At 36.6% G+C, this 12,317-nt stretch overlaps 1 protein-coding gene across 4 annotated transcripts in view; it reads right to left on the reverse strand.

Moving 5' to 3' along the window:
- The window catches only part of RASA2 (RAS p21 protein activator 2), a 126,391-nt gene that overhangs the window by 93,466 nt on the left and 20,608 nt on the right, over positions 1-12,317 (reverse strand). For all 4 annotated transcript variants that reach the window (XM_059663752.1, XM_059663754.1, XM_059663751.1 and 1 more), the window contains exons 2-3: positions 7,437-7,554; positions 2,178-2,281 (exon numbers count right to left, since the gene is read on the reverse strand). In XM_059663752.1, coding sequence (XP_059519735.1) covers positions 2,178-2,281; positions 7,437-7,554 — 222 coding nt within the window. The remainder of the gene's footprint in view (positions 1-2,177; positions 2,282-7,436; positions 7,555-12,317) is intronic.

Here is a 12,317-nt window from a genome sequence, read left to right on the forward strand (position 1 = left end):
AATAAGGTTCAAATCCCTTAGCACAGCTTTTAGGGTCCATCACAACTTTACCCCAATTATTATTCCCAACTTCATTGTCTACCATCCTCCTCTTAGTACTCCAGCAGATACACCACAAATATGATTCAACTTTTCTCCTCTGCTTCTGTCAATCCCTATTTCCTTGAAACATCTTCCTACCTAAGTAGTCTGTTAATCTTCCACCAAACAAAATGAACTGTTCTCCCCTCTCTGCCCCCAAATACTTTGTTCATACCCCTAGCACTGAATCTATCATAATATATTAGTATTAGAGTACAAGTCTGCCTCTGATAGCCTGAGTCCTATTCATTTTAACATTCCCATCCATTGTATGCCACATAAAAGTGTGTATAAATGTTTATTTAATTGAATTGAGGATGAAGCCTCAGGGGTGATCTATAATTAAGGGTTTGCTAGAGAGAGGAGAATATGCATGGAGGAAAAAGAAGTCAGAAGAAAGACAACTAGGAAAAAACAATGTCATTAAACTGTTTTTTTCCTTGGCAATCTAAAGAGTGAAATGTGACGGATGCAGATGAGGATTAAAAATCCGCTTTTTGTGACAGAAAAAGTATTGCTATGAATATAGCTGACAAGAGTTAACATATTTAACAAATAAAGATACATAAGAATAACTAAAAGATATAACTCCAGCAAATATAAAATGGGTAAAAAAATGAGCAACTAACTCATAAAAGAAAAATGAAAGACATAAGAAATTCCCCAAATGCACTAATAATCAGAAAAATACAAGTTAAAAAATTAAATATTAATTTTTCACCTATCAAATTGTAAAATGTTTTCAATAACAATATCCAGAAGGATGAGGATATGAAATGGTTATGCCCATGCATGTCTGGGGGTAATGTAAATTAGTACAATATTTCTGGGACCAATGTTAAAACATATAGAGGAAATCCTAAAAATATTCATACCCTTTGCCTCAGTATTTTCACTTCTAAAAATTTATACTAAAAAAATGGACATGCAAAAATATATGCACAAGGATGTTCACAGCAGCACCATTTAGAGCACCAAAAATCTGGAATCATAGATGTTTACCAACAAAGAAACAGTTAAAATAATGCATTCCTATGCAAAAGATATTATGTAACAAATATTTTTAAAACATATTTACTAACATAGGAAGAAGATCATAGCTTGCTATTAAATGAAAAAAGAAAAAACTGAACATTGAATGGAATACAAAATGGGAAGAAATATACAAATTCTTAACTATGTATAGTTACTCCTGTGCAGAGTCATTATTAGTCACTAAGATTATGTAATAGTTTTAAAATTAAGAAAAACTATGTTGTTTTTAAGGTTACTTGATTTTCCCTAAATGATTTTTGCAAACTTAAAGGAAGAATATAGACCGTTTGTTAAAAAGAGTTCAATAGCAAAGCAGAAACAAATGGTGGTTAAGAGAACTAAGTCAAATAAGCTTAATCATTTAAACTGTAGGAGACTTGGACATATTTCAAATCAGAAAGGAGAGATGCTGATGATGAAATTCAGGATACTAAAGGGAAGAGAATAATACATGTAAATTATAGACCTCTACCTGTTATTAAAATACAAAGATACTGGTACAAAGATCATGAATGTGACACATATGTAGTCCACTGAGGCTCAGACAATTATTTAAGAAGTAGAGTTATTGGTCATCAATATAAACAGACAGAAAACATATTATCATATTAGAGTGAATTAATTAGTTCTATTAGAAAAACTTCAAAAACAGAAGTTCTTTGGGGTATCAAATACTCTGATCTTTGTATAAAACATTCTTGAACCATTTAACATAATACGTACTGAACATTTACTAAATGTAAGACACTCTGTGAGCGATAGCCTCTGCTCCATAAATATCATATTCAACTAGATATTAAACAACAAACTGATGAACAAGCGTAATGGGTACTTTGGAGAAGGACCCATCAGGTAAAAGGAAACATAGGACACCAAGACCAGGAAGGATCAAATTAAAAATCAGATGAACAAATGAACATGAAGACTAACTAGAGAAAAGGATTAGAAATGCTGAGCATATATTATTGTTGTTTACAACACTCTATACTTAGAGAAAGAATGAACATAAAAACCACTGTTGTGATTAAAGATAATTATGAGTAGTAATTATCTTTACTTACCTATACGAAGGTCTCTTTGTAAAACATTCTTATCATAAACATAGAAAGACAAATACTGGAAAGTTCTTGGAATCTCAAAGTAAAATTCTTCACTGAAAAATGGGCTAGAGAGAAAAAGGGGAAAGTTCATTATTATAAATTTAACAGTATCCTCAAATAATATTTTCAATAAAATTAAATTACACGCTAAAAAACTGTAAGAAAAGCTTCAAAAGCTCCAAAATAATTCTCTATGCTAAATTTCAACCAAATACTGTACAAACCAAGTTGAACTCTGAAAGGACCTCAACTGCGAGGTTGAGCTCTGAACACACAGCTTTTCAGGAGTCATGTGAACTGAAGGAATTGTCTAGGGTCATGCTCACCTAAAGTGGACACAAATAAGAGCGGAGGACAGTGTCATCATCATCTCAGAAATATGTAAAGCTACATTAATTACAATAATACGTAACACCTAAAATGGGTAATGTCACATAACACGCTACTTTAAAATATATTTTAAAATATAAGTTATTTTTTAATCAACTTTACTGAGATATAAATTACATATAATAAAATTCAAAGTATAAAGATTAATTATTTTTGATAAGTTTATAAACTGTGTAGCCTCCTTCTCAATTAAGATATGGTAACTATATCCCCATAGTTTCCTTATGCTCTTCTGCAGTTACCCTACCATACCTGCCACAGGCAACAAGTGATCTGATTTCTATCACTATAGACCAGCGGTTCTCAACCTGTGGATTGCAACCCCTTTGGGGGTTGAACGACCCTTTCAGAGGGGTCACCTAAGACCATCGGAAAACACATATATAATTACATATTATTTTTGTGATTAATCACATGCTTTAATTATGTTCAATTTGTAACAATGAAATTGGAGGTCACCACAATATGAGGAACTGTATTAAAGGGTCGCAGCAGCCCTAGCCAGCTTGGCTCAGTGGATAGAGCATTAGCCTGCGGACTGAAGGGTCCCAGGTTCGATTCCAGCCTAGGGCACATGCCTGGGTTGCAGGCTCGATTCCCAGTAGGGATGTGCAGGAGGCAGCCGATCAATGATTCTCTCTCATCATTGATGTTTCTATCTCTCTCTCCCTCTCTCTCTGAAATCAGTCAAGAAATATATTTAAAGGGTCACGGCATTAGGAAGGTTGAGAACCACTGCTATAGACAGACCTGGTGTAGAATTTCATACAAATGAAATCAAATAGTATGTACTTTTAAAAAATATATATATTTTATTGATTTTTTACAGAGGAAGGGAGAGGGAATAGAGAGTTAGAAACACTGATGAGAGAGAAACATCGATCAGCTGCCTCCTGCACACAGCCCACTGGGTATGTGCCCGCAACCAAGGTATATGCCCTTGACCAGAACCGAACCTGGGACCTTGGGTCTGCAGGCCGACGCTCCATCCACTGAGCCAAACTGGTCAGGGCAAATAGTATGTACTCTTGCATCCAGCTTCTTTCACTCAGCTAACGTCTACAAGATTTTTTTCCATTTTCTGTGTATATCAGCAGTTCATTTGCTGAGTAATATTTCATTTGTGAATATCCCACAATCCATTCTCCTAGTGATATCATTTGAGTTATTTCCAGTTTGGGCTATTAAAAATTAAGCTGCTGTTAATATTTTTATACAAGACTTTTCTTGGATATATGCTTTCAATTCTTTTGGGTAGATAACTAAGAATGGAATTGCTGGGTTAAAGGGTAGGTGAAATTTTAATTTATAAAAAATGGTCAAACTGTTTTCCAACCTTTTTTTACATTCCTACAAGAAATGTGTGAGAGCTTCTGATTGCTCTGTATCATTGTCAACTGAAAGTCTTTTTAAAATTAGCTATTCTAGTGAATGTGACATGATAAATTTATACACCTGTGTAATCTCTACCCAAATCAAGATATAGACCATTTCTATCTCCCCAAAAAGTTCCCCTCCACACTGTCACAGGAACTAGTGATCTAATTTTTATATTGACACATTATGTTCAAGAATCTATAGTGACAGAAACAGTTTAAAAATAGCATTTCCCTGATAACTAATGATGTTGAATATTTTTTCATGTGCTTGTTGGCCACTTGTCTATTTTCTTTTGGGAAATATCTATTTGGGTTTTCTTTCTTTTTTTTAATGGGTTGTCCTTTATTTAAAAAGTAAATTCTGGATACAAGTCCTTTGTCAGAATATTTTCTCCCAGTTGGGGCTTGCAATTTCATTTTCTTGATAGTGTCTGTTGAAGAGCAAAAGGCTGAGTTTTTTATGAAATCCAGTTTATCAATTTTTCTCTTTTATGATGAGTATTTTTTGCATCCTAAGTAAATATCTTTGCCTACCCCCAAGTTTCTAAGAGTTTTTCCTATGCAATAGTTTATTTTTACAAGTGCATTTGAAGAATGCTATTTTGATATTTAAATTATTCTGTGAAGACAAATCTCTAAAATGCTAGTGGACATCTTGTCAAGCATTCCTCTTTCCTGAGAATGTTTAGTTCAAAAATACTTTGAAAATATCACCATTAAATGCACTTTCTTTAGGATGTCACAACTTAAAGAGAAGCTGAAATGCAAAGTAAAATGCTCTTTGAGAAGTCATTTCCAAATTTGTCCAGAAAACAGTTGACTCAGCTTTTCAGTTGTTATAATGCCTCATCAACTTTTGTTAATACTTGTTTCACAACAACTGTAACCAAATTCTTAAAAGTTGGACTGTCATAATAATTGTCTTCTAATTAGTCTCAACATAGAAATTGATATAATAACAACTATTAGGCAAAGGCATGGCATGTTCAGATATTTGTCTCCTTTGTATCATTTTACAAACAATTATAAAATGTAGACTTTCTTTTATATATCATACACCCACACTTGAATATTATTTTTAAAACACATTCTAAAGCCTAATAATAACAACATGAGACTTATTTACCAAGTAATCTGTGTCACTGTATCATCCCAATCTCAACAATACCTATATTTGGTTGGCCACACCTTTATTTTATAAATAAATTAATCAATCAATCCACTTGAAGAAAACTTTTCAACAAGGTTCATAAGAAGCAATGACTAGATCATGCATATGACTCCTAAGGAAATTCCTGGTGTGGAGAAGAGGAGCCCCAGGCACAAGTAGTACTGCCAGCCCTCAGCTTGTTTATATATCACATACTTTTAAAAAGGATTTGGCCCTAGCTGGTTTTGCTCAGTGGATAGGGCATCAGCCTGCAGACTGAAAGGTCCCGGGTTCGATTCTGGTCAGGGGTACATGCCTAGGTTTCAGGTTTGATCCCCAGTAGGGGGCATGCAGGAGACAGCCCATCAATGATTCTCTGTCATTACTGATGTTTCTATCTCTCTCTCCCTCTCCCTTCCTCTCTGATATATAGATTTGAGTGAGGTAAAGATTTAGGAGCTATAGATTCCATATGTAATTCCCACTTACCTGTCATGAAAACGCTATATACAGACTACCTATAAAAACTGTAATATCCAGAACCCACAAAAGATCTAAGTGGTATCTACTGATTTTTAACTTAACAGCTTACCACAATATGCAAAAGGATAAAAAAAAAACAACACTGAAATGAGCACCATGTGAACAAGTGTTTAGATTCTTTCACACTATTCCACAAGCAAAAATACTAGGGGACACCTAGAATTGAAAAAGTACTTAGTCTAACTAGTACATAATCTGTATTGAATGACCTAAGATAACTACTGCGAACTTTAAAATATCTTCCAAGTTGCTATGTATCTAGAAAAATAACTTAAGAAGGACAAAAATAATTGTTTTATCATTTCATTTTCCTCTACACAAATATATGGAAAGGCCAGGGTTAAAAAAAGTAAGCTAATTTTAGTTGCTCATTTACAAGGTTACATATTAGAAATTACCACAAATATTCAATTTATGAACAATTACTAGTTTTGTATATCACTGATTTTTTTGTGTGATATGGAATCAGTATACATTAAGTAACAAATTGAGATTTTAATAGTTTCAGGTCCCAATCTTAGTTTTGCTTCTAACTTCCTTTATTATATGCACAAATTATTCAGCCTTTTGGTGACTTAGTTTCATCATTTATAACATATAAATAACAACAATTCTAATATAACAGACAGGTAATTTATAACTAAAGATATGAAGTGTATTATTTCAAATCTTTTTGAGTTGCTAAAGTATTTTCAGCTTTATACAATGTCTTTCTTATGAAGAATTTAATAGACATTCAAAATTATAAATATTGACAATAAAGACATAATGGGGAAAACTTCAGAGAAAAAAAAGGGCAAGTATAAAGGAAAAATATATAAAACTGAATAATATATACGTGACATACAATTTACCTGTCATGATATTCAATATTTCATCCACCACATGTTCATTCCAACAACTCCCACAGGACCCTTGTTTTGACTCTGCTGTCTGAACAAGGCTGCACCCTTCCAGCTCTGCTCTGCACTGCACTGTCCACAAACACTGCCACAGGGCAGAGGTGGCAACTTCAATTTTATGAGTTAGAATTTACTATGATACTCTCAAAGTGCTATTGCATTTTCAAAGATAAGTGGCTTGTATAAACTGTAAGAATTTATTTCTTTTTAAGAGAAATAAAATAATGATGTAGTTTGAGAAAAGTTCAAATGAATGGACAAAATTCAGCCTAGAGAGTAAACTGAGGCATATGACAGTTGTTTTAAAAAACTTGAGAGTGTCATGTGAAACTTGTTTTCCTGTAATCCAAGGGACATAATTAAGAACAATTAAGAGGAAGATATACTTTGAGGCAATGAAAAGCCACACGAAAGCAAGTAAGCACTGTGTCTAACTTGTTCTCATGGATATATTAATACATAGCTCCCAGCACTTTTTTAGCACATAGAAAATTCTTTTATTAGACATTAATCGACTAAAAATAATAGCTTTCTAAGAGTCAAAATATTTCCAAGACCAGACAGGCTGATTAGGAGGCAGTGAACTCCTTGGGCACTGGTACATCATCAAGCAAATGCCAGGGACCACCTGTCAAAGATAACTGTCAGAAGAAAACAAGCATTAAGGCAGTCGAGCTCAATGCCTATTAAGGCTCCTTCAAACTCTGAGACTCTGTAATTCCAAAATTAAACTCAGAAGGTAAAAGAAAAATAAAAGTTTCATATGAAGAAAGTCTTTTTGATAAAGTCTGAAAAGTGTATACAATTTATTAATAAATATATCATATGAATTATAATTTACCAATTTTATACAAACCTTAAAGATTTTTCAACAACTTGAGTACGATAAACTTCTTCCTGATCCAAATTTATGGTGCAGAAACAATCTCTCATTTTGTTGGGTCCAAGATAAGGCAATAAATTTTTTGCTTCACCTGTTGGCATAAAAATTGAAACTGGTGTTAAATATCACCAGCTGCTTCATGCTAAACCTTATACAGGATTAATTCATCCAAAAGAACATAAAAGATGTGGCACAGGAAAAAAAAATTAGTGATTAGGAAAAAAAGATTAACTTGTAAAGGGGTTTGGTGATACTGAGGGAGGAGCTGTGTTTAAAGGGGCGTGTGAGGTCATATTACATCACTGTATCCCTGTTATTAGAAAGGGGCAATCCTCCAACATGTGCTGTCCACCCCATCCCACCAGCACCAACTCAAGAACTTGACTCTACAATTAATCCTTCTTTCTTATATCATCGTAATTTTCCTTTCTAGTAAATCATTCCCATCAGCACATGAACAAGCTTTGGTATTTCCCAATTTTAAAAAAGCACAAAAGGAAAATTTCCTTTGACTCCACCTCCTCCCTTGTGGTATCATTCCATCTTTAGAGTCCCTTTCACAGCAAAACTTCTTGAAAGCAATTATCTCCAGGCATTCCCTAACTTCTCATCTTCCATTCATTCTTCAACTCTTTCCAACCAGCTTCTAACTCCATGATGACACTGAAACTGTCTCGCCTTTGGCCAAGACCAACACTCATTTCTCTGTTCTCCTACCTGATCTGGCAGCACTATCCTATAAATAAAAGGGTAATATGCAAATAGACTGAACAGCAGAAATGACCAGTTGACGTGCACTGACCACCTGGGGGCAGACGCTCAATGCAGGAGCTGCCCCCTGGTGGTCAGTGTGCTCCCACAGGGGGAGCGCCGCTCAGCCAGAAGCTAGGCTCACAGCTCATGGCTGGCGAGCACACTGGCGGTGGCAGGAGCCTCTCCCGCATGTGTGGCAGTGCTAAGGATGTCCAACTGAGGGCTTTGCGGGGAGCAGGCCATAAGCTGTCAGTCAGACATCCCCCAAGGGCTCCCGGACTGCGAGAGGGCGCAGGCCAGGCTGAGGGACCCCACCCCTCGCCCCGAGTGCACGAATCTTGTGCACCGGGCCTCTAATTTAAAATAAGTTAAAAAATAAGTTAATATTAACATCCATCCTTAAATTGTCCTCTTTCTTGGCTTCCACAACTCTGGCTTTCCTCCTACATCACTGGCCCTCTCTCCTGACTTCTCTTCCTCCTCACCTCTAAATCTTACAATGCTTCACAGCTCTGTTGTGAACCACCTTCTCTTCCTTTCCCATGCAAACTCCTTCAGTATATGATGTTAATGCTGATGCTTCCCAAATCTACATTTTCAGGTCTGATACCTTCTTGTCAACACTAGCTATGAATACCCAAGTGCCTCCTTGGAATCTGTAGAAATCTCAAATGTAACAAGTCCCAGACAAATCATCTGACTTCCTCCCTTAAAACAGGCTCTTCCCCCAGTCTACTACCACCTTCCTCTTTTTCTCACCATCCTCCCCAAACCTCCCACCCACACATCAAGTCCATCAACAAGTCCAACAGACCCTCCAAAATAAATCCTAAATCCAACCACTCCTCAATCACCTTCACTGGTTGCACCCTATACTCTACTCAGCATCACACAGTGTGATCTTTTGAACACATCATTCAGGTCAGCCACTTACCTGCTCCAATGCCATTCCATTTCACTTAATACAATCCCATTTCTAAATTCCCTAGACAGCCCTACTGAACTGTCTTCTCCTCTTTGACCTCTTCTCCTCCCACTTTCCCCTGTGTTCACCTTCTTTCCATTCATGAGCCATGTCAAGCTTGCTCAAGCTTAGGGCCTCTGCCTGGAGTGCTCTAACCCATAGCTGGCTCTTATCACTCAGGTCTCAGCTCAAATGTCCCTTCCTCAGTGAAACCTTCTCTGACTATTGTTACCACATTTTATTTCTCTGTTTCTTTTCATGATAGCATTTATAACTATCTGAAACTCTGTTAATATTACTTAAGTGTCTATTTTCTGATTCCCTCATTCTTGAGGCCTGAGAATTTGTTGATCCCCCAGGTCTAAAATAGTGACTGCCACACAGTAAGGAAGACACTTGAATTTGTTGAATGCATATTAAGGAAACCAATAAGTCTAGTTTGAAGTTCTTGTAAGATGTGCTTGGGCCACAAGGACACACAAAAGTGTGGGTGCTGAAATCAGACACCAAGGTACTAAATTAGAAAAGCAAGACAGTTGGCATAAGGAAAAGAGCTTTGCCCTAACAATCATGAAATCAATGTTCCTGTCTTACCTCTGCTACCAAGTGGCTAAATGACTTCAGACACATCACTGAAGCACAGCTTTCCTGGTGAAAGTTTGGAATAGATAAACTTAAGTCTCTAATTATTTATCAACTTTAAAATTAAAGGCCACTTAAACCAATACATTTTAAAGAAGTTTATCAGAAAGTTAAGAAACACCTATGAATAAAACTCAATAAACAAATACTTTTAAAAAATTAAAATGAGAAAAATCAATGAAAAGGTACCAGTTAGATACTCATTGTTACTAAACTTGTCATTGGGAAACTAGAAAAAATTCAATTTACCACTTAAATGGAGTATGTAAAAATACTTATGTTCATCTCAAGTAAGAATCAAGGAATCTAATCTTTTAAATAACCCTAAAATTGCTTCAGATGTGTTGGGCTGTTTCTTAACAGGAAAAAGAATATATATTTGATTTTGTATCCATCCATTCTCTTCCCCTAGATGTCCCTCCTCTTAAACAAGGCTCATCTGGAGTCATCCATCTACCTGTGCTCTCTCTACCCCATCTCCTCCCTTTCACTCCAGAGCACTCAGCAATTCTGTTTTCAATATTTTCAACCTTCTGCTCCTTTAAGTCTCTCTTTCTTTGATATCTCCCCTCTGTATAATCTGTGTTTTATTTTTAACCAAAAATCCAACTAGGTCACTCTATAGGGCCTGGAATGTAAAGAAATTTGGAATTAAAATAGGCATGCTCCATATCTAATGAGAAAACTTGGAACACTAAATCACTGGCCTTGAATATGTTCCTGTTTCATTCACATAAAAGTGAAGTTTAAGAAAACTATAATATTAAATGTACACATTTCCACTGCCCACCTTTTAAAGAGAGAGACAATGGAGATTATGTTGTCTGCAGCATCCAATGACCTTGATATTATCACATATTTACTTAGAATAAAAACTTAAGTTCTATATGATATATAAAATGCACTCATATCATTTCCTATAAAAGCAGTTATATAATCTGTACTCTTTGAGTATCTGTCAGTAATGTTCAAATAAATTACACTGACAGTGAATTCATCTAATCAGTGCCCAACTCACCAAGCATCCTATATAATAAAAGCCTAATATGCAAATTGTCCCCTTGGGTGGTCATTTGACCACTCACTATGACGTGCGCTGACCACCAGGGGGCACTGCAGAACATGGCGGGCATCAGCGACGTGGCACTGGCAGCAGGCGGCAGTGGAGGCACTGCTGGCCCCAATGGGCCCTGACAAGAGCGTGACCCCAGCAGGATGGTGAAGCAGGTGAGCAAGCGGCGCCAGGCCAAAGCAGGTGCAAGCAGGGGCCTGATCGTCCTGCCAATCACCCTGCAGACAGTGACCAGCAGCACGAGCAGGGCCGCCGCCTGCTGAGGGAGCCAGGCAGGGGGCCTGACCCCGACTGATCGCTCTGCAGGTGGGATGGTGGAGCAGGTGAGGGGACAGAGCCAGGCCAAGGCGGGGTGCCAGGTGGGGCTGCAGGGCTAGGGGTGCGAGCTGGGGCCTGATCTCTGCAGGCCACCCTGAGGAACCCCACCCATGCACGAATTTGTGCACTGGGCCTCTAGTACAAATATGTTGATTAAGCCAGCTATCAAGACTGTAAACTGCAACTCCAAAATATAGTATTTAATTGGCATTTTATAAAAGACATAAATCAAAATAACTGCCACTTTGCAAAAAAAAAAATCAAAAGTGAAGGTTAGAAAAATAATATTGTACCCATTATATCTCTAAGCAAAAGGAGATTATCTTCATAGCACACACTTTATATCAAGCTACACAAAAAGAGAAAACTAAGGAAATTTGGAAGATGGTACTAGTCTTGCATGTGCATTTGCTTTGAGCCTCACTAGTTCTAGTTAATTATGGTATATAAATAAGCAAGTGCATTAAACCAAAAAACAACAAAACAAAACAACTACTGCTCCTTAAAAGGCAAGCTTCTTGAAAACTTATTCTATAAACTCTGCTCCTACTCATAGCCTGAACCTGCAATTTGTGGTATTTCTTAACTAGATCCTTCAAGAATAATAATACTAAGTGCTACCAAATCAAATGATTGCTTTTCAGTTCCTACCTTATTTAACCATGCTTCAGTATTTGATAGCACTGATCTAGCTTCAGGTTAGGGAACCCACTCCTGATTTTCTCTTACTCCCTATTACCCACACCTTAAATGTGAGAAAACTTTTGGCATCCATATGCCACTAAATATAGGTGGAACACCAATTTTAGGTATATTAAAAAATTTTTCACTATAAAAAGACAAAAATATCCTAAAAAACAGCCCTATCTAGTTTTGCTCAGTGGTAGAGAATTGGCCTCAGACTGAAGGTCCCGGGTTCAATTCTGGTAAAGGGCACATGCCTGGGATACAGTGAAGGTGTGCAGCAGGCAGCCAATCAATGATTCTCTCTTATCATTGATGTTTCTATCTCTCTCCCCCTCTCCCTTCCTCTCTAAAATTAAATTTTAAAAAAATCTATATGTATGTAAAAGCCTATTATGCAAATTGTAGAGGCCCGAGTGCA

Source organism: Myotis daubentonii, chromosome 14, assembly GCF_963259705.1.
Source record: "Myotis daubentonii chromosome 14, mMyoDau2.1, whole genome shotgun sequence".
NCBI lineage: Eukaryota > Metazoa > Chordata > Mammalia > Chiroptera > Vespertilionidae > Myotis > Myotis daubentonii.